This window comes from Fomitopsis serialis (assembly GCF_022376445.1).
Source record: "Fomitopsis serialis strain Sig1Antser10 chromosome Unknown B0H18scaffold_31, whole genome shotgun sequence".
Taxonomy (NCBI): domain Eukaryota; kingdom Fungi; phylum Basidiomycota; class Agaricomycetes; order Polyporales; family Fomitopsidaceae; genus Fomitopsis; species Fomitopsis serialis.
In genome coordinates, this window is record NW_025954991.1 from 54,985 (window position 1) to 76,492 (window position 21,508).

Below are 21,508 nucleotides of genomic sequence, written 5' to 3' on the forward strand. Positions count from 1 at the left end.
CCTAGTAATCAAGGGCTCCGCCAACCACGCGACAGTGCGCCCTGGGTTGAATGTTGTGTGACTAGAACACCTTCGGTCGCTCAAACTCTGTGTATCCCTTGACCGCTGTGCTCTCCTGCTGGAGCACCTTGATCTACCTTCCCTCGGCGAGCTCCACATATCGACACACATTCCCGACAGCATTCCGGACTGCGTAGTCTCGATCGCACCGAAGGTCGCATTCCTGGACAAAATCCAGACTCTGTTCGTTGGATTTACTGAGGCGAAAATCAGCGACCGCATTCTAGGTATATGTGGAGGCACGACCACTCAACCTCACACCTTCAAACTGACGGTCATGCGAATAAACGGCCTATATCGTGTTCTTCCCGCGATACTTGCTCGATTACCTCTTCAAAACGTTCGCGAACTGCAGGTCTGTGGCAGAACCATATTACTTCGTAAATGGGACATGATCTGCAAACCCATACCCGATGTCACCAAGCTGAGCGTAAGGGGGTTGTTCGCTGCTGCCGCTCTCCCAGACGTCATCAAACCCGACGGTCCGCAAATGGTCGATGACAAGGCCGTCGGGATGTATCTCCCGCATCTGAGCGACATCCTACTGGAAGGGGTTTCCTTCAACATTGATTCGGAGCTAGCTCATGGTGGATACGGTGGCTATCACGGGCTTACCTGGGTGACGGATCTGCACGACAAACTGGTGAGGCGTGCCGAAGAAACAGGCCAAGAAATCGCGCAGCTTCGTATCTCGGAGTGCCACAACGTGCAGAGGATCAACGTCGATCTGCTGAAGAGCGCGGTGAATACGGTGATATGGGATGGGGTGGTGAAGGTTGCAGAGGTTGCCAGAGAATATGGTGCCTGGTATGGGTGCTGAGCGCGCTTCAAGTTCAGGACGCCGGGTCGGTAGCTGTCGGTAGACAGTAGTACTTACCGAACATTGTGCTCAGGTCTGCTGGTCGATTTGTTGTTCAAGTGCCGATGTAATTCTCCTCGAGAATCGTATTGTACAGCACATGGGCTGCGATTCATCGCCCGGCTACGACGATATATGTAAGTACCAGCACCGGCCCTACACGGAGTATCGGATTCGTACCGACTCGGGGCGCACTGTGTGACATCATTGCGTGACAGCGCCATCTGACAAGATCGTCACGTCACGGAGTACTTAGCCACCGCAAGTTGCCACCCAACTTTTCGCCGCCCCCACTCAACGCCACCGCCCAGCCACCGCTGCCCGCGACAGACACGTCCCCGACTCGCGACCTCCCGCCCGTCGCTTTTTCGTACAGAGTCCTTCGCTTGCAGCATAGTATTTTTGCCGCACGTAACTGAACAGGATGGTGCGCGCACACATGAAGCAGACGGTGAGCAACTGTCGGGTGCCGGATACGGATCCGTCCTTCAGCCACTTCTGCCACTGCCCTGTGGCTGATCATGCCCATATCCAGCCGGACGAGAAGAAAGAAACACACAAGAAGAAGACACCCGTCAAGAAGAAGGTAGAGACCGGATCATGGCCCTGCAAGATGAACGGCTGCAACAAGGTCTTCGCTCGCGAGGCCGACCTCAAGCGACATCAGCGGACGACAAAGACCCACTCCATGCCTGGCTTGTGAGTTGCTTCGTTATGCGACGTTGACTCTCATGTGATGTCCACTCTTCGTACGCTCCAGTGCATGCCCTCAGTGTGACGCGACGTTCACGAGAGTGAGTATCTTGTATTCTACTCGATGCCGGATCGCTAACTGTCTGGGCAGACCGATGCGCTCCGTCGGCATCAGAAATCACGGTGCGTCATGTTCTACTGGGAGTTCATTCCAAATATTCATAGCCCGCTAGGCATAATGGCATCGTTATGGCCCCAGTTGAGCAGGACAAATTCCATAGCATCGTAGACAACGACGCCGAATCCTGTGGTTCTCGGTCTCGCAGCGTCACGCCTTCGAAGGAAGGCGAAGGCAGTAGCGCGAATGGCTCTCCACCGCAAGCCGTTGCACAACCTGGCACCTCTGGACCTGGCAGTTACTATCGCTCACACACTATGAACCAAAGTGCGCATATACTCGATCCAATCTCGGTGCTGTGTTCGTTGACATAGCTTGCAGGCTACATACCGCCCCGGTCACATTCCGGCATGGTGATGGATCCTCATTATTCACAATCTATTGGCCCACCTACCTCTGCCGCAAGGCTTCACCAGGCTACCTGGTCAGGACCGCCGCCGCCCTGGGCGGAGGCTCCCCCGCCTCCAGGTCATCCTATGTATCACATGCCTCCGCCTGGCTACTATCCTCCCCACTACCGGTATGCTCCTCCTGGGATGCCAATGCCGCCTCACATGCATCCGGGCATGCCTCCGGAGTACATGGGTCACCCACCGTACGGTGCTCCCTACCCTCCACCACACCCAGGCGCTGCACCGCCGCAGCCCAACGGCAGCGCCTCACCGCCACACCGAGAGAAGGACGACGCCGAATCTGAAGACGCTGAGATGGAGGAGGGGTCTTCCCGCGGTTCGCCGGCCATTGATCCGTCGCTCGAGCAGCCTGCCCAAGCCCTGCACCCGAGCTCGATACAAGGTGGCCAGCAGGAGCCTCCATCCGCCGAAGCAAGCGGGGCCTCGTTGGGGATCTCCCACGCCGAGGCTGAGGCAGCCGTTAAGGCCGTCCTGGCCCTGCAGAAAGCCGGGTCGGGCGGACCAGCAGCGCCTGACGCTGAGCCAAAGCAAGCCCAATCGCCAATCGCGTCGCAGCCGGCTGCAAAGCCTGAAGTGTCCGAACAATCAAGCGAACAACAAGCGTCTCCTGTCAGTGCGCCGGACGCCTCTGCTGATGTCGACGTGGATGCTGATGCCGATGGTGAAGCCGATGGTGACGGAGAGGAAGTGAAGAGCGACATGGCCGACGATGCACCCGCAACGAATGCACTGGCTGTACCGCAACAGGGCGAGATCGTGACGGAGGACGGCGTGGCCATGTTAAATCCAGGTGTGTTTTTCCGTGCGCTATTGATAGGCACTCATGTCGCTAACATTCCTACGGTGCGTGGCAGCGGAGCTGTTGACGCAGGTTGGTGGCCGCCCTTCATCTGAGCTGGCTGTTCTGTGTTGACCTGTCTCACAGGAGTCCCTGGCCTCGCCGCCGCCATGATCACAAAGCACGCGTGATGGGTGATATACCGCGATAACATTCGAAGTTCGGGATCATAACTAATTTTTTATGTTGTACTGTACCTTGTGGTTGTGTCATATTCGCTATGCCCGTCTTTACCTTTTCAGCACATACGGATGGTGATGCTGTAATGATAGGACCTCATTCATCCATCGACGGTGAATAGTGACCATTGGTATAAGTGTGCGGCTACAGATATAACGACGGTTGACTCGATATTCTACATGCTAATAATGCTAACGGAAGCACACGACGTTATAGTACAAAGCGCTGTTGAGAGCGTACCACATAACACATGGGATCGTGAAGTCGTCAACGAGACCAAGCTACAAAGTGCCGCTCAGGCGAAGATGTTGACCTTCGGCCACTGGTACTGGGGCCCGACCTGCTGCACACACATCGAGCCGAGCTTGTGGCCCGCCTCAATGCACTCGTCCTGGCTCTTGCCGAGGACGTACGCGCCGAGGAAGCCACCCGCGAACGCGTCGCCCGCACCGTTCGTGTCGACGATCTCCTCGTCCTTGAGCGGGAGGACGCTGTAGACCTTGGGCGAGGCGGTGTCCGCGCCGGACACGACCGTCGTCGCCTTTGGGCCGTGCGTGATGATGACCGTGCGCGGGCGCCCGGGGTTGGACTTGGGCTGTGCGGCGATGGACGCGGCGACGGCGGCGAGGTCCTTCTGCTCGGGGTTGCCCGTCGCGGCGGCCCACGCCTCCGCCTCCGCCTCGTTCCCGATGACGATGTCGACGTAGGGCATGATCTGCTGCATCTGCACCTGGAAGAACTGCGGGATGAACGGCGCGGAGAGGTTCAGCACGAAGACCTGGGGGCACGCGCGGGTCAGCGTTTGGGAGGGGAGCGGGAGAGGTGTGGGGCACCTTGCCGCCCTCGGACGCCTTCTTGCTGAGCTCGAGCGCGGACTCGCTGCCGTGCGTGAGGAAGAAGCCCTCCATGTAGAACACCCTCGCGCTCTCGATGCACGGCGCGACCTCCGGCGAGGCCAGGTGCGCCTTCTCGAACTTCTCCGCCGCGCGCAGCGCGGTCACCAGACTCCTGCGATCAGTGGGCGTGCGGGCGTGAGCGGCGCGCGGGGCGGCTGGGCGGGGGACGTACCGGTCGTGGCCCGTGATGACGACGGCGCATGCGCCGGTGCGCTCGCCCTTCTTGACCAGGTAGCGCTGGTCGAGGCCCTCGCGCTTGTTCGCGGCCTTGAGCTGCTGCGCGAGCTCGTCGTCGCCGACGCAGCCCGTGAAGACGACGGAGCCCGGCGGGAGGACGTACTGGGCGTGGCCGGTGAGAACGGACGATCGCCGGGGATGGGAACGCACGTACCGCCGCTCCTCGCGCTGCGTTTTGGGACGCGCCACCGGCGACGTAGGTTACCTTGTACTTCTCGGGCAGCTCGTCGTAACTGCGGTGAATGCGCGGTCAGCTCCTGCTTCTGGGCTGACGAGCTGCGGGAGAGGGACGGACATGGGGAGGTGCTTGTCCTCCGCGAGGATGGCGTCGTTGGCCTTCAGGGCGTACTTCTGAGGAGCTCCTCGCCGTCGCGGACCTGCATGTCGAGCAGGGGGTTGCCCATGCAGAAGAGCTGGTACGACGCCATGGCTCGAAGACTGGAGGCGGGCGGGGGACGGGGGACGTGGGGGGACGGGACAAGCTAAGGCTTGGAGGAGGTGCAGTGGGAGCGGTGGTGCCACAGTGTGCTCGGTGCACTCATGCGAGAAAGTTTGGGATTATCGAGTCCCATCGGATGGCTATCGCCTCTTCCTCCTCGCTTCGCACCGTCCTTCGACTCATCGCTCGTGTCTTCTTGAAACCTTGGTCATCGCGAACGGGTTGGTACTCGAATGACACTACAGTGACATTGGGACTGCGTCTCAGAAAATACACCTGAACACATGTATATCCGCGGACCCGGTACCGCGAACGTCCCACCACTGGCCATGACCGAAGTCCAGTCCGCCACGTCGCGCGCCGCATGATGGCAGTACGCGTACGTATGCACGAACGCATATTCTTCCTTCTTTATGCTCACGGCTCTCACAGGGCCCATAGGATCTTGGGAATTCATTGCTGCCGCTGCCGCGTACCATACCGTTCATTCGCACAGCAATTATCACCGCCCGAGCTGAAGTTGATTGGTGCATCTACCGTTGCACGCGCGATGTATGGATAGACCCTCCGCGCACACGTGCACCTCAGCTGCACTTCTCGCAGTGCACAGTAAGGGGCGCCCCTTGGTGCACAGTGAGTGCTACCCATTTCTCCACCCGTCAATACCTGTACAGTCATGAGCAGTGAGCAGGTAGAGGGGAATGACTCTGCAGCCCCTCCAGGACACCAGCCTGTCGTGTTCTGTTGCCCGTATGAGTAGAGAGGGACTGTACGAAGGTAAACCATGATGTTGGGCTTCTATAGGTACCGGCATCAACGGAGCGGAACCGCTTCTAGTACCTGTATATGATGCAGGCAGTCTGCGCGCATACAGCGTAGGACGCTGCGCACTTTGCAAGTCGCTCCAGTACGCCCGCCTTGCCTGGGATTGAGTGCGGGCTCACCAGAGACGTGTCGAGTCTGGCCCCGACGAATCCAGTGCCTGCGATGACCCATCTTACGCTGCACCGCCTCCTCTTGGTTCGATGAACAAACAAGGCGCAATCTGGGAGAGAGATCCTCTCCCCGAACGTCACCATGCGTGCCCAATCGATGACCGACCGAGTCTAGGCCCGCAGTGGGCCGTGCTGAAATGCTATCTGTGCCACCGAGAGGCCCGCTTTCTTCGCGAGAGGGAACCATACCGGGGCCACTGCTCGGACGGTTCAGCCCGTGTTTGTACCTTGATAGTATGATGTAAATCGCTATGATGCACGGCATTCGCTGTTGCACGGGGGAGTCGCCGGCCTGAGGGGATGTTCGAGGCGATAGCAGGGACGTAGATATGATGCTTGGACATGTAGCTACAACATACGATCGAACGAGAGTGGCCGATCGGGCAAGTGCTGCAGGACGAGGCGTGTGATTGGACAAGCGCCGTTGGTCATCCTTCCCACTTTGCACGACAGCCCGCTGTCTGCACCCCGAATATTGTTTCCACCGCCGACCCGTTCAACTCGACACCACTCTCTCTACTCCTCGCAAGCCTTCCACTCCAGCCAGGCCCTGCACTCTCCCCGCGGCAGCAACCCCCCAGGCGATAGCACCCACCTAGCGACCTCGGCTGTCTCCTCAATTGACTCGTGGCTTGCACGCACCCTGCTGCCCACGCCCCCTCCGCCCGCTGCCTCTCATTCGTCCTCTAATTTTTTCCACCTCCCCACTCGACCTGCCACTTCCTACCGTCTGGGCCGCGCCGTTCTCGCGTTGCACGCTGCGCCCGCCATCGCATGCTCGGCGTCCTCCGCCCCGCCGCGCAGCACTCGACCAGCGACACCTCGCGAGTTAAATTCAGGACTGTCCTCGGCCTCGGGCCTCTTCACAAAGACCTTGAACCTGCCCGGCCAAAGACCTCTGCAGGCGCGACCGCCCAGCCCCGCTCCTTTTCCCGCCGGAGCGTCGACGTCGTCTCTGGATACAGCCTAAAGCGGCAGCACCGAAGGAACCGCTCGAGCGTCGTAGATCCGTCCTTCTACGCCCCCGACGAACCAGTCCCCGCAGCGCCAGCTCCCCAGCCGTCCGATATGAGGAATTCGGTCGCCCAATCTATGCCCAACACTCGGCGTGTGCCCGTTCGTACGGAGAACCAGGATGGTCCGTGGACGGTCAGTGTCGCCGAGACGCCCCATGAACCCAACTCGTACAGCATATACATTAAGAGTGAGTCTCTGCCCGTCATCGTCCTGTCTCGTGCGCACAAACTCCCCGCACCTTACCCCGCATCTCCCTCTTTGACACACGCCGCGTCTACATTACGACCGGCCTTTACGTCAACTGTCTATGTACTGACCCCTTGACCATTTTCTAGCGCCTACGCATAATATCACCCTCACCCGCGCTGCACAAGAGATCCTCGAGATGCATGGCAAGCTGCGCGAGTCCCATCCCGGCTACAAAATGCCCTCCCTCCCCATCGACGCCGCCGCCATCCCCCAGCCTCCCAAACGCAAATCCGCTTTCCTTAATACCCTCTCGCGCCTCGCTTCCCCGGCATCGAAGGCGGGCCAACGCTCCGCGTCTGGGCGCCACACCTCGGGTACGAGCTCAGCGTCGAGCGCCCTCCCCACCCCGCTCGCGTCGCCCAAAGCCGAGATCAACGACCCGTTCTCGGAGGCGGACGACGAGGACGACCTCCAGCCGCCCATCCCGCCCGCGAACAGCGCGATCACCGCGCTCGCCGCGTACCTGACGTCCGTCGCGAACGACGCCGTCCTGCGCCAGTCCCGCGTCTGGAAGCGCTTCAACAGGGTCCGCACCGACGACCTGCAGAGCGTCCGCACCGAGCGCGCCATCAAGCGCGTTAGGTCCGACATCGCCGCGCACGTCAGCCCTGGCAGCTCGACCGACGTGCGTCAGTCTATCGGCCAGGTCGTCAACGAAGACGAGGCGAAACCAAAGACCAACGGCGTGCATGCGCCCGAGAAGACGTCTGCAGTGCAGGAAGACATCACTGAGGAGGACGAGGGCGCTGCCGAGTCGACCCCTCCCGCTGAAGCGCCAGCCAAAGATACGACGAAGTCTGAGGCGGCCGGCGAAGGTGCCGAGGACGGCGTAGAGACGGAGCAGGACCGCGCCCCGACGCCACGCTCGCCGAAGCCGTCCTCGGCCACCGCCGACAGCTCAGCGGATGGCACCGACGTCGGCGAAGACGCGGAGGTGCCGTCGACGCCGCAGGGGCAGGACGGCCCAGCGCACCGCATCCCGCGCTCGCAGTCCGCCGACCCGATGTCGCGCGCGTCCCGCGTGTACCTCGCCTCGCCGCTCGGGAGCGAGACCGCGTCCTCGCGCACGTCGCAGACGGGCGAGTCCGCGGACGACTCGTCGATCTCGACGACGGGGCGGACGTCCGCGCGGAAGAAGCGCTCGAAGAGCATGGACCCGAACTCGGTCGGCAAGAAGAGCCAGCGGAAGGTGGTCGTCGACGACTTTGAGATGATGCGCGTGCTCGGGAAGGGCTGCGCGGGCAAGGTGCTGCTCGTGCGCCACAAGCCGACGCTGGACGTGTTCGCGCTGAAGGCGATCACGAAGCGGCATGTGCTCGCGCACCAGGAGCTGCAGCATACGTTGACGGAGCAGGCGGTCCTGAAGAGAATGGCCGCGGAGGGCTCTGATCCGTTTGTGGTCAAGCTCTGGTGGAGCTTCCACGATAAGGAGAACCTCTTCTTGGTTATGGTGAGTGGGTGCCGATCGAGATTCGGTTGATCCTTGTTCATGTTGGCTGCAGGACTTCCATCCCGGTGGCGACTTGGCTACGCAATTGGCCCGCTGGGGACGTCTTGGGCGCGATCGCGCGAGGTTCTACGCAGCCGAAATCGTCGAGGGCGTCGAGGGCCTGCACGCCGCCGGTGTGATCTACCGAGACCTGAAGCCCGAGAACATCCTCATCGCCGCCGACGGCCACATCGTTCTCACCGACTTCGGTCTCTCAAAAGAATTCCCGCGCAGGAACTCACCGCTCACCGCGCCGTCCACGCCCTCCGGCTTCCGGGGCGACTTCACTGCGGGCACGCCGACGGCTGCCACCCCGCACTGGATGAAGAGCGAGGCCGGCAAGGACTGGGCGCCCCCCGCGGCGCTCGACACCACGTCGACGTTCTGCGGTACGGCGGAGTACCTCGCGCCGGAGGTCATCCAAGGCCAGCAGTACAGCTACGAGGTTGACTGGTGGAGCTTCGGCACAATGCTATACGAGATGCTGACCGGAATCGTGAGTTCGAGTGCGTGTGGCTCTGTTGGTAGCTGACCAATGCGCCGTGCAGACGCCGTTCTGGGCGAACAACCACTCCGACATGTACTACAGGGTATTGCAGGACGAGCTGCAGTTCCCCGAGGACAGGACGATGGATCAGGACACTAAGAGTCTCATCCGGGGTGTACGTGCTACGGCGCTTGTTCGGATTGTGATTGACGTCCCTTCTCTAGCTGCTGCAACGCAATCCTGCCTTGCGGATGAAGGAACCACGGATCAAGAAGCACCCCTACTTCTCCATGATGTCAGTATTTGTCTAGTCTTCCCCGATGATCTCGTCCCTGATGCGCAGATCCACCTCCAGAGACTGGTCGCATGTGTATTATAAACGCTACATACGTACGCGCCTGTCCGATTCTTTCGTCGTCGCGTGATGCTGATCGTCCTTGACCCCGACAGCCCCCTATATTCCGCCGATCGACCCATCCAACGCCAGCGATACCCAGAACTTCGACGAGACCTTCCTGGACATGGAGCCTGTAATCAAGGACGACGACGAGCAGATTGACACGGACCAGGAAGGCCAGACGGACGCTGAGCGCACCGACGGCGAGGATGGGGCCGTTACGCCCTCGCAGTCGCGGAGTCCCTCGGTGCACCCCGAGGAGGACGGGATCGACGTGTTCGACGGCTACTCGTTCAAGGGCAGGCATTCCATCATCATGGACGAGGAGGATGAGGAGGAAGACGAGGACGAGGACGAAGAGGACGAGGAAGCCTCCGTCACTGGGCCCAGTATCGACAGTGTGCTTCTTGACGAACAGGCTTCTGAGGGAGCTGCTGTCGGTGCAGAGGTCGCAGATCAGACGGCGGCTGCTGCAGCTGAAGTGGCCGAGCCAAAGACACCGGAAGCGCGTCCAGCGATGCTGCCAGAGCCCGCAGCACCTCCGAGTCCTTCGAGGGAACAGGCGACGAAGAAGACCGTCCCTCGGCGCAGTCACGAAGTGCAGATCTCGGAAGCTGCAAAGGCCGAGGCGGCCACTGCCGACGAGGCAAGGGCGGCGAAGGCTGCCTCGAAGCGGCAAAGCGTGCAACGGCAGCGGGGGCGCAGAGAGAAGTCTGGCATCCCGGCCTTGGACCGCGACCTCTCCGACGCACACGACGAGGATACGGAACGCGAAGAGGACGACGACTGGGACTTCGTCGAGGCGGACGTCAACGTCGAGGAGCGCAATGGTGCAAAGGGCACGAGTCTGTTCGCTCGGGGCGTGGTCGACCGGTATAAGCTGGCGGTGTTCCGCAAGTCGACGCCGCGCAGACCTGCCGGTCCCCGGTCTTTCTCTGGCATGTCCACGGAGTCCGACCTTGCCAGTCCGGAGGGCGCGTCTCCTACGCCTTCCGACAAACAAAGGCGGGGGCGCAGTGCGGGGCTTACCTTCCGCAAGCATCCCCGGCAGTTCCTTCGCCAGAGGTCGCCGCCAGCAACGACTCGATCGAGTCCGAGTGGCAAGACACTCAATTCCTCAAACTCGGCGACTCTGTCGGCTGCATCGACGAACTCTACTGGAGGGCTGTTGACTCCGTCACCGTCTGGCGGTAGCACGGTCCCTGGCACCCCGTCATTAAGGTCGAAGGAGTCTGCAATGTCTATGGGGTCCCCGAGTGACTCGTCCGACCCTTCCATGGACGAGGCAAATCACTTGGGCGATCATACGATCCGAGGCAACGCCGCGGTGGATGAGGACAAGCAGAAGAGCAAGGTCTTGAAGAAGTACAAGGAAGCAGGGGAGAAGGTGCTGTCCATCTTCCAATCGCCGCGGGAGCCTCACCGGTAGGACTCTGTTCATATCGAAATCTTCACATGCTGTGCTTCACGCTGCATCTTTCGCTGCTATGCATCTCACCTATCGCTATTATACACCCACAAAGCCTACGTTCTTTCGCTTCTGCTTTCGTGCCCCTGGAAAGGACACACGGTGTTCATACGGATTCTATCGGCCCACTTTCCTTATTGCGGTTATTTTGTGTTATTGTATTTTGGTATCCCGCCTACAGAAACGCAGCAGATTGTTTTCCATAGTATCTACGAGCACTGACCACCACGTACGTACCGTCGCTATAGACCACTCATTAATGCAGTCCGTCAGCAATATCTAGTTAGTCGAACCGACGGCTACCGTGTACTACTTGATTGAGCCCATACCACTTCAGAACGAGTCTTCTAGTCCAATCCGCGCTCTGAATGTTCTGGATATTCTCGACTCTATGGCCGAGTTGAAACGGTACCTGTGGAGGCCAATACGCATACTGTACATCAAGAGTTGCGAGCTCATTGACACGCAGGGTGTGCAGAGAAACACGCTCGCTACCAGTAAGTCACACAGATCCAGTATGCAAAGCGTTTCCGAAGCAATTCTTTGTACGGATGGTTACATCCATTCGGTAGACTGGATACGCTTGCACACCCACCTGGACCACGAAACTTGTCGTATCGACTCGTCCGAATAGGTACAATCATACTTGCTATTAGTGTGCGTCCTTCATCAATGGGACAATGTAGGGTATGATAGATCGCGAATGCAGGAAGTCCTTGGAGTAGACAATGCTCATCGTACATGTCATGACGTGATAACAAGGACCGAGGATCGAAAGGAAAGTACTGTCCAAAGCGCAATAACTGAAAATGGTAGTACTAAAGGAGGAATGTTGAAGTGTCAGCGTGTAGAATAGTCCCAGGCCCTGTAGATCGCATGACGCCTACACATCCCCGCCGCTCAGTAACCTTGACCAGCTTGTGGAGGAGCTGCACCCGGAGGGAGAGTTGATGAGCGCGAGTACCTGTTCTGCGGTGGTGCCTGCGAAGGCGGACGCCGACCCTGCTGTCTTGATACTCTCCGCACACCACCACCAGGCGAAGGGACAGGCCCGTTGTCTGCGAGGCTCACTCCACGGCCCGCCCTTGTCTGTGCTGGCGCAGGCGAGGAAGCTTTGGGTGGCGGTGGCGGCGGCGACTGTTCGGACTCGCTCGGACTGTACGACTGAGCTGGTTCGTCAATATACCCTCCACCAGTCGCTTGGTAGCTATATGGGTTGAAGACCTCGCCTGAGTACTGGTTGACAGCAGGAGCTTGACGAAGGGTGGCACCACTTGCACCGGCTGTGCGTGCTACGCGTTCCTGGAACGCACCGGTCTGTTGCGAATGCGGTTGCGTAGGGTACTGTGATGTCGGTGATTGCACGAAGGGCTGTTGTGCGTAAGTTGGCTGCTGTGGGAACTCGGAGGAGTGGTAGGCTGAATCGTAATCATCCTGATAGTCGTTGTGGGGTGACGGACTGGAGACCAGTTTATGGGAAGATCCAATATCAGAGGTGTTCTCGTCCGTGCTAGAGCGCGACATGCCAGAGGTCGATACAGACGGTGTAGTGGTGGGCAACTGAGGCTGCTTGCTGTTGACAGCGAGAGGAGTGGGAAGCATCAGGAGTTGATTGCTGTCTTTCCTGGGTCGTGAAGGAGGCAAGTTTGAAGGCTCGTACGTCTCGGAATCATATTGCTGCCCATATTGTGGATCAGCCATTGAAGACAGCGACGGGCGCCGACTGTCACCCCTGCGTGACAAAGATGTCAGAAACTGTGAGAAGCGGTCGCTGCAACAACTTACCTCTTCGGCGAATACGAGCGGTAGTCGAAAACCGTGGAGTCTCTCGACTGAGTACCACTCTTCCACCGCCTTTCACGCTCGAACTCCGCCCATCTCTTCATGACGATATGTGTAGAATCGAACTCCCCCTCCTTGTCACCGTGGTTACCACCAGCCTTGTCGCCAGCAATTTGCCTCGTCTGACCCCAGGAGAAGTCGTCGAAGTGCCAGTACGCATAAGCTGGTAGAACACCGTTCCAAATGGGCAAGGAGAAGAGGTAGATGACCATCCAGCCCACATACGCCAGCTTGAACGACGTGATGACGATTAGGACACCGGGCAAACCTAGAATGATGCCGAGCAGGACCAAGGGAATCGTGGTACTGGACGAGTGCGGAATGATGGTATCGATGATGACGTAGAGCGTGAACGAAATGGCAGCTGGAAGGACCAGCGTTCCGACAAGCTCCATACCGACGACGAACTGCATCGAAAAGCAGAAGGTGCCGCACATGTCCCGAACGAGTATAAGCTCAGCAAGATTGTGCACAGTCGAGTTGATCCAGCGACGACGCTGAGACAGGAGGACGCTGAAAGTATCAGGGGCTATTGTCTTGCATACCGCCGAGGCACAGAAGATGTTCTTGCGCTTCGGGAACGTCTTCAGAAGTAGAGTGGTCAGGTACCGATCCTCTCCGAGCAACAGCAGATTCTTCTTGTGCAAAGTGTCGACGATGTTCTCCGAGTAATGCTCAACGATGTCCGGGTTAGCCAAGATGGGCACCCAGTAGCCAGAGTCGCCCTTCGGCGCCTTGATGCGATACATACTGAAACAACCTGGCAGACAGGTGACACTGCCAAACGTAGACTCGAAGGCCTTCGTCATGTGGTGCGAGATGAAGTACTCGAAGACTGTTGTTGGGGTTCAGCTATGATCAACTGGATGATATGGGGAACGCACCTTGGATCATCGTGACCCAGGAATCGGTCTTGTTAGCGATCTTGGTCTCGCCACAAATACCCATGACCTCGTAATCTTGGACCATGCATGCCACCATCCGACTGACGGAGTCCGGGAAGACTTTCGTGTCCGCATCAACGCAAAGCACCATCTCGTACCGGTCCGGACTGACACCGGTGCAGCGCCAGATCGAGTTGAAGAACTCGTACTCGAACGTCGTCATGCGCTCGTCAAACATGACCTTCTGCAGGAACGCCATGAGCACGATCTGCGAGTCACGTTTGCCACGGTTGCCCGGCTTCGCCTCGCCCGCCTCGAGCGGGTTGCCGACCTTCGCGACGAGGATCATCGGGACGCGCTGCTGCTTGCTCCGCTCGATCGTCGCATCGTCGTAGTCGTAGAAGCCCGCGAAGACCTTGGCCATGTTGTGCCGTTTGTGTCCGTCGGCGATGGCGACGTAGGAGTGTGCCTCGACATCGTCCGGAGCAATGACGAACTCTTTCATCATCGTAAGACAGATCTCTGGCGTCGTCATCGTGTTGCCGGCACCTTTGACCATACCGTCGGCAATGACCAGAAGGAGCTTGTGGCTGTTCGGGTAGTCCGTCGTCGCAAGCGAATCCAGCGTCGTCCTCAGACCCTCCGTCGACTCCGAGTAAGCCGTCACCAGGCAGATGGTGTGTCCGAGCGGGAAATTGAAAGGTTCGTAATCCGGAGGCGGCTGCGGCACTACGTTGTGCAGCGGGAATGGGCACGGGTTCTCAGGGAATAACGCACGCGCCCCCTCCGCTGTGAGCGACACAGAGCTCCTCGAGTGACGGTACCCAGGTGTCTCCGGAGGCGTGAGCTTGGTCGTGCTCCTACCTCCGTACAAGCTCACCGTCGTAGACCTCTTGTAGGGTACGGGTTCGAGGATGCCATACGCGGCTGAAGTACGGCTACCGAGAACACCAGGCTTCAGCGCTGTCTCCGCAGGCGTGAAGCGCGACGTGCTGGGCAGGAAATTCTTCCTCTTCGCGCCCTTCGCGACGCCGTTCTTGTGCACATTTGGGCGGTATTCCGCAGGAGCAGGCTTGTAGATGTCGTTCGTCCAGTTTTCGATCTCGAGCATGCGCTGCCGGCGCTGCTGGTGTGTCTCGTTGTTGTAGTTCCCGACCTTCGCGGAGATGAACCAGAAGAAGAATAGCGCGATGGCGAAGCGAATGCCCACGACGCCGATGATGAAAACCAGCGAGACGTAGAGCACGATCTGCGAAGCGACACAGCCGATCGTGTTCGTGTCGATAAATCCTACCATGATAATCTGCTGTAGACACTCTGCAAGCTCCTTCTGGTCCGTGCGCATGAAGTACATCGACAGATCCTTGCCGTTGAATGTGCCATTGGCCTTCTTGAAATCATTGAATATAGACGGGTAGCTGACTTTCGACGAATCGAGCCACTGGAGCAGGTTGAAGTCAAGGACAGTGCTGCATGCGAACGTCAGCGTGCAACACAGACAAGTAGATCAATCCCACTTACGATTCATAGACAACGAGGTTGCGCGAGCCGGCTGCAACTTGGTCCCAAGTGTAGTACACCTGCCCCAGTGGTTTCATGCTAGCAAGTTGGCTCCGGGCTGATGACGCTGTATGGCATGTGGTGTCCGAGCCATAATTCGTCGAGTTCACCGGCAGACTGGTGGTCTGGCCATAGACATTGCATGGGAAGTACCACTCCGGATCGCTGGTACTGCCACTGATCGAGGATCCGCTCGCTTTCGTGATGTAGTTGGAGCAGGAACCACCAGTGTTCTGGAACATCAACGAGATGTCATTGCCGGCCGCTTTCCATCCGCCAACATATAGCGGGTTCGTCTTCCCATCAAAGTTGCCGACAGCAGGATGGTTGAAGTTGGAGAAGTCGTAGTCGTACCCGTGAATGATCACAGAGGCATTCTCCACCGTACCTGAGAGGTAACGGTTATTTGGCGTACCGCACACTGCGCGGGTGAAGCCGAACGTGATGAAACCGACAATCGCCATGAGCGAAGGATGATGCCTAGCAGACCCATCTTCTCTCTCCATGCCCGAATCTGCTCCGGGGTACGAATACCTATATGCATATGGTAAGGGAAAGCTCAACAGATAATGAAGACGGGACATACCAAATAATCGGAGTAGTGGCGGAGGAACTAGGCAAGTAAGAATGAAGCAATACATGAACCATGGGCCCTTGGGACCTGGTCCGAGACTGTCCATACAACTCCTCTTGGGCATTGCATCTGTTGCTACGGGTGCCTTCTTGCGACGTAGTGTCTGACCACGTTTGAACAAAGCGAGACCAGACTCGTGGACGTCCTCTTCCCGTGCAAGAAGAGACTTGCCGCGCCGCAGGTTGCCTCTTTGCGGGATGTTGCCCGTTGCTGTCGATGGTGAGCCGAGACATACGTCGAGACGAGCCATCCAGAACGAGCAATGCAGCACGATGAGCATGTGCGAACGGCCAACAAAAACAGGTGGGCGTCAATTGGCATGCACCGGGAGGTCGGTTTCAAGGCGGGTGCGACAAAGGCGGTGATGGCATTCAGGAGACAAGTCCGGAGACGAATAGAGTTGATGATGTTTTCCAAGTCAGCAAGAACATATTGCATATAAGGGAAGACACGCACTTGAGGGGATAGCACTCCCTCCTCCCTCATCCTCCATCTGCTGGGCGTGGTTCCTGTAATGCCACAGCCGGTGTCCGGGCTCGATCTTCTCCCTGTCCGGCCTCACCAAGCTCTTCTTCCTGCCCACTCCGCTAGCACCCACACCCGCCATGCCGCCCTCCACAAACGCTGCGTCGTCGGACGACTCCGGCGACTGGACCTGGTGATTATTGTAGGCCGTATACGCGCGGCCGCGGGCCTGGTCAATGGGCTCATGGCGGTCACCGGTCTCCTTGCCCTGGAATGATACACCAGAGTAGGAGTCGATGGTGGGCATCGGCGGTGGGCGGTTGCCGTAGTGGGCGCCGTACGGGACGTTCGGAGGCTCATAGTCGGCCGGGGATGGGGACTGGGCGTTGGGTGGACGGGCTGAGCGCGGCGGGCGTTGGCCGCGACGGTCCATGGTGGTGGATGGGCGTAGGACGGCGAGCCGTCAGCGCATGCAAGGCCGGGGGAAGGCAAGGAAGGCGAGCGAGCGAATGCAGGTGTGAGGTAGAACGTGAGAGCCCCGCGAAGAAGGCGAACGCCTCCCTCCTGCCGGCAAATGCGTGCTTACTTACTCACGCCTATTTTAACTCGTAACTATACTAGGCAGTACGGGCGTCTTATCCCGATACACTACAAATTTTCTAAATGACCTATTTACATAATCCGCTTGCATAAATGCTTGTCCTCCTCCAGTGCCTGCTCCAACTGCCATGCACCCCGCCTCGAGTTCATCGGACACACAGACATGACGAAAGTCTCCACGAACGTGTTTGCTAAATAGTCGGCCGGCATCATGCAAAGTTCTCACCCTGAGAGTTGACGACGCAATTCACCTGAAGTCCGAGGGTCCGGCGAGCGTGTACACTAAAGATACTTTTAGACGCGACCGAACAATCTGTTGGCTCATGTCGTTCTGAAACGTTCGCATGTCGGCAGCCGTTGACCACAGCAAGGTAAGAAATGTATATGACTGAAGACTCAACGTGACTTAACTTGGATGAAATTCGTGACTAAACAAACATGGACCCACAGCTAGCCTCCGCTACTGCTTGTCTTATTCGGACGACGATGTAGGTTGCCAACGCGTCTTGCCAACAAATCGGACTCCCTCGTTCTCAGCGACCATCTGCGCATTGCCATGCTCCGATGGGCACAAACTCTGTTACCACAAGCAGCTTCTCCGCCTCGTGTCTTTTCTAAATCCTAATAGGCATCCCTGTTATCCCTGCGTCCAACAAGGTAGAAGAACGCTTCAAGTGGTAGCCCCAGTACATACACTACCCCGTACGCATCGCACAACTCAATCTCGCTACCAAGCCGTTTCGCAGCTTGGTTACGGCTCAGCTACCATGTGGCTCTGTCGCGATCTATAGCTAGTCGTCGCCTATTCCCTGTGTTCTCTCGCCAACGGCGACTATCGAGAAGGAAGTACAAGTGCATAGCGAACGACCCGAGTATCCCCCGCCAACAGTCCGCTTGCGCTGAATCCCTGGCCAATCGCGATCGTCCGTCGTTCAGGATTGTCTGGACGAGTTCGTGACATGGCGGCAGGATGACGGCGTTTACCACCATCGCGTCGTGTATGGCACTTCGCCACATCATGCTTCCTGTTTCCCGAGGGCAAGTAACTGAGACCTAGAAGTCTTCCATCGCCCAACGCGGGGGGTGCTTAGATTCTTACACACAGAGACTGGGTTAATGCATTGCGGTACGTGTGGATGCTGCCAGACTATGATCATCTCCAAGCTTCACTCCATTAGTACTCACAGACCGTTACAAGCAGGAGAACTTTCTCGTGCGCCCACGTAGTGAAGGAGTCTTCCAGTACTACGAGAACCACGAACTAAAATATCCATTCCCCAAGGAAGGGTGACGACGAGTCGACGAGTCATGCACACCACAACCGGCTCGAGCATGCCAGAAGACGAGATCACGGCTCAACGTGTGAGCCCCGTTGAGTACCCTGACACTGCATCTCGCGATGACCAAACGTCTGTCGCGGGAACAGCCTCTCCTCGAACCTTTCCTTCTTCTGCATTCCAGTTGATCCCCATTTCTGGGACGGCAGTAGAAGAGGAGACGTTCGAGCGGTACAGCCCCAACACTTTCTATCCCGTACGCATCGGCGCGCCCTTCTAATCGCACTACCAAGTCGTGTCAAAACTCGGATACGGTCCTTCGGCCACCGCGTGGCTCTGTCGCGATCTGGTGTACGTTGATTACCCGCTGCGTCCCATCGAAATATCATATACTGACCTTATTGCAGAGGCCATGAGATCTCATGCGAGTTTTCGGCCAGACAGTCTGACCGTGCTCACTTCGTCGAACTGCATTTGGTCGAACCAGAGTTCACTATAACTCAGCGGCCATAAGAACACAGTATCACGTTGCTTTCCCCCAACATTTCTTGTGCGAGCCCGGGCCACGCATACAGTTATTGATATGAGTGGAGGAGTCATGGATAGGTCTGGAAGCAAACCCTTTGCTGTGATCACTCACTGGCACGAGCCGTAAAGTCGTTCGTGCGGCACCGACCACGAGCGAGGTCTACGAATGGCATCATAGTCGTTGTCCACAAGGGCAGGCATTTCTACATGCCGTACCCAAAGACGTCGGCTCCGTAAGATGAGATCGGTTTCAGAACCTTCTCACCGAAGAAGAGTGGACGTCGTTGTAGCGCACCGACAGCACAGAGAGGGATCACATCGAGCACCAATGATAAGAATCGGCACATGAGAACGGCAGTATTGCATGTCCAAGGTTTCATGAAGAGCATACATTGATGTCAACGGCGTACGTGTTGCATGACGTGACCCACCGGCCAACCCCACCCTCCGGACCCCGCGTCGATGGTGCACGACTACGTCGCGAAGCTCGAACTGCGCATCTCCATGAAGCAGAACTCGACTTCGGGTCGGTGGAACGCAGAATGGACGGAGAATCCCTGGCGCGGACGCGGCCATCGACGGGGAACCTAAAGCAGAGGACCCGACTGCGACCGTTCACATAGGTATTGCAGGTAGCTGGGTGAGGAGGATGCCGTAGCGCTTTTTGATTGTCACTCGATGGCGTGAAAACTTGTCATCGGGCGAGAACCGTGCTGGAGGAGTACGTCCTTAGCTTGCAGGCGGACGACCGAGCAGGGATGAACCAACCTGGATGCGCGGACTTGGTGATCTTGCCAGAGTCCGTGATTTTCTGCACTGAGGTTGAGTCACAGACGACGAAGCATGATGAAGCAGTCTGACATACCTTCAAAGTGTAAATTCTGTTGCCATTGTCGTCGAGCGTGAACATGAGATGCATGGTGGTCGTCGGAGGCTAAGGCGGGGACTTCTCTAAAATTGCCGGTGATGCAAAATGTGACAATCCGGAAATGGAGATGTCGACGGAAATTAAAGAGATTGGTCAAATATGGATCCGTGTAGGTCCACCGCGCCGAAACTCCGAACCGGGGAGGAGAGCAGGGGAGGGCTTAAATCGAACTATCGGCCTCTGTCTCCATTGTCGGCGGCTTGCGCATGCCAGTCTAGGCTGCAGCGGCCCCATGCGACACAATATTTGCAGTAGGGATAATCCAAGTTTTTTCTGCTGAGCGGGTGGGAGGTGAGTCAGGAGGCCGGCGTTTCGGACTGGCAGCAGGATGACGGGCAGGTGCTGACCAGCACGGCGCGCCCACCCGCCTGCACCCGCTCGATTATGGCGAAGCGACAAACGCCCAGCCACGCCCGCCAAGCGTTCCCGCCCATATATTGCCCGTCCCCGACTGCCCCCACAGCTGCGTACTCCAACCAGTCTCGCCTTGGTGATCGCCCCGCCCCGCTACCGCCGCAGAGATGGTCAAGACTACCGAAATCATCGCGGCCCCCGCGCCCGAGACCGAAATAGGCCCGGTGCGAACCTACACGGAGGAGCAGCAGAGCATGATCAAGGCATTGCGCGAGGTGCGTCCTCCTGTCCTCTTGTCCCACACCCTAACATCCTCACTCCCGCTCGCACGCGCAGTATGCCGATACGCTCCTCCTTCCAGAATCCGACCCGTATCACGAGTGGGAGCTTCGGTGGCTGAACAAGTGGGACACCATCCCGCGCTACATGCGCGCCGCAAAGTGGGACTTCGAAGATGGCAAGAAGCGCATCCAGGGCACGCTCGAATGGAGGCGCGAGTTCAAGCCGGACCTCATCCCGCCAGACGAAGTCAAGATTGAGGCGGAGACGGGCAAGATGTCAGTGCTGCCCATGCCGCACTCTTCCGTGCCCCACCCTGAGCTTATGTGACACTTCCAGCCTCCTCAACGGCTTCGACAACCAAGGCCGGCCCATCATCTACATGCGCCCCGGGCGCGAGAACACCGAGACCTCTCCGCGGCAGCTCCGGCACCTCGTCTGGTGGCTCGAGCGCGCAAAGGACATGATGCCCCCGGGGCAAGACTCGCTCGTCATCGTCGTCGACTACAAGTCGACCACGCTCCGCACGAACCCGTCCATCAGCGTCGCGCGCAAGGTCCTCCACATCCTCCAGCAGCACTACGTCGAGACGCTCGGCCGCGCGCTCGTCGTCAACCTCCCCATGCTCCTCAACTTCTTCTACAAGGGCATCAGTCCCTTCCTCGACCCCGTCACGCGCGACAAGATGCGCTTCAACCCGGACCTGTTCGACCTCATACCGCGCTCGCAGCTGGATGCGGACTTTGGCGGGGACTACGACTGGGAGTTCGAGCCGAAGAGCTATTGGGAGCAGGTCGTCGAGTGAGTGATCGTACCTTTTCAAGATCGGATGTCTGACCGCGGTTGGGGTAGGCACTGCGGGATCGCGCCCGATGGCACTCGAGTGGAGGATAGTGCCCCTGGGTCAGAAGCAGACGAGGCACAGGCCAAGCTCGCAGTGCTACAAATACAAACATCTGCCGCAAAAGGCTCGACTCCTGAGTTGGAACAGCCTCCACACACAGTGGAGGATGCCGATACCCTGTATGCCATACCTGACAAGCCCACGCACTCACGAGGCTCATACCTTGACAGACAGCGAGAAGAGGATGCGAAGGCTATCTCTGAGATTGCAGCTGCAGCGTGACACCGCGATACCCGCGCAAACACCCAATGTTCAGCCTACCGACCAATGTATCATAGGCTATGACTATCATACACTCACTTAACATAATATTAGATGCTAACTGCCTCACTGTAACGCCTCTCCGAGTCTATCATGG

At 58.2% G+C, this 21,508-nt stretch overlaps 7 protein-coding genes across 7 annotated transcripts; 3 read left to right on the forward strand and 4 right to left on the reverse strand.

The window, feature by feature from the left end:
• Positions 1-191: 191 nt before the first annotated feature.
• B0H18DRAFT_339587 (uncharacterized protein) lies at positions 192-1,082 on the reverse strand. Its single transcript, XM_048037662.1, has 6 exons — positions 938-1,082; positions 744-864; positions 676-688; positions 471-618; positions 322-417; positions 192-257 (listed from the first exon to the last, which is right to left on the reverse strand). Exons 1-5 carry the CDS (start codon positions 942-944, stop codon positions 386-388), a joined length of 321 nt encoding a protein of 106 aa, XP_047893607.1. The 5' UTR covers positions 945-1,082; the 3' UTR covers positions 192-257; positions 322-385.
• A 125-nt stretch (positions 1,083-1,207) lies between these two features.
• Positions 1,208-3,249, forward strand: B0H18DRAFT_339635 (uncharacterized protein). The gene is made up of 6 exons (XM_048037663.1): positions 1,208-1,370; positions 1,455-1,618; positions 1,680-1,713; positions 1,764-1,795; positions 1,846-2,057; positions 2,112-3,249. The coding sequence occupies exons 1-6, from the start codon at positions 1,344-1,346 to the stop codon at positions 3,095-3,097; spliced, it is 1,455 nt and encodes a 484-aa protein (XP_047893608.1). The 5' UTR covers positions 1,208-1,343; the 3' UTR covers positions 3,098-3,249.
• Positions 3,250-3,516: 267 nt separating this feature from the next.
• On the reverse strand, positions 3,517-4,758 carry B0H18DRAFT_1118888 (adenosine kinase; the record flags this gene model as incomplete). The annotated part of the gene is made up of 6 exons (XM_048033861.1): positions 3,517-3,999; positions 4,055-4,229; positions 4,290-4,456; positions 4,509-4,587; positions 4,650-4,705; positions 4,732-4,758. 6 exons carry the CDS (start codon positions 4,756-4,758, stop codon positions 3,517-3,519), a joined length of 987 nt encoding a protein of 328 aa, XP_047893609.1.
• A 2,122-nt stretch (positions 4,759-6,880) lies between these two features.
• B0H18DRAFT_1084995 (uncharacterized protein) lies at positions 6,881-10,856 on the forward strand (the record flags this gene model as incomplete). Its single annotated transcript, XM_048031857.1, has 7 exons — positions 6,881-6,992; positions 7,141-8,504; positions 8,557-9,039; positions 9,092-9,205; positions 9,255-9,325; positions 9,386-9,420; positions 9,481-10,856. 7 exons carry the CDS (start codon positions 6,881-6,883, stop codon positions 10,854-10,856), a joined length of 3,555 nt encoding a protein of 1,184 aa, XP_047893610.1.
• A 939-nt stretch (positions 10,857-11,795) lies between these two features.
• Positions 11,796-16,713, reverse strand: B0H18DRAFT_1118890 (glycosyltransferase family 2 protein; the record flags this gene model as incomplete). The annotated part of the gene is made up of 6 exons (XM_048033862.1): positions 11,796-12,627; positions 12,681-13,572; positions 13,622-15,090; positions 15,143-15,695; positions 15,768-16,025; positions 16,272-16,713. 6 exons carry the CDS (start codon positions 16,711-16,713, stop codon positions 11,796-11,798), a joined length of 4,446 nt encoding a protein of 1,481 aa, XP_047893611.1.
• Positions 16,714-19,300: 2,587 nt separating this feature from the next.
• On the reverse strand, positions 19,301-19,604 carry B0H18DRAFT_1084997 (Nop10p-domain-containing protein; the record flags this gene model as incomplete). The annotated part of the gene is made up of 3 exons (XM_048031858.1): positions 19,301-19,398; positions 19,454-19,496; positions 19,551-19,604. 3 exons carry the CDS (start codon positions 19,602-19,604, stop codon positions 19,301-19,303), a joined length of 195 nt encoding a protein of 64 aa, XP_047893612.1.
• Positions 19,605-19,999: 395 nt separating this feature from the next.
• Positions 20,000-21,499, forward strand: B0H18DRAFT_1005828 (CRAL-TRIO domain-containing protein). The gene is made up of 4 exons (XM_048028600.1): positions 20,000-20,242; positions 20,304-20,524; positions 20,586-21,269; positions 21,321-21,499. Exons 1-3 carry the CDS (start codon positions 20,135-20,137, stop codon positions 21,049-21,051), a joined length of 795 nt encoding a protein of 264 aa, XP_047893613.1. The 5' UTR covers positions 20,000-20,134; the 3' UTR covers positions 21,052-21,269; positions 21,321-21,499.
• The last annotated feature ends 9 nt before the right edge of the window (positions 21,500-21,508 follow it).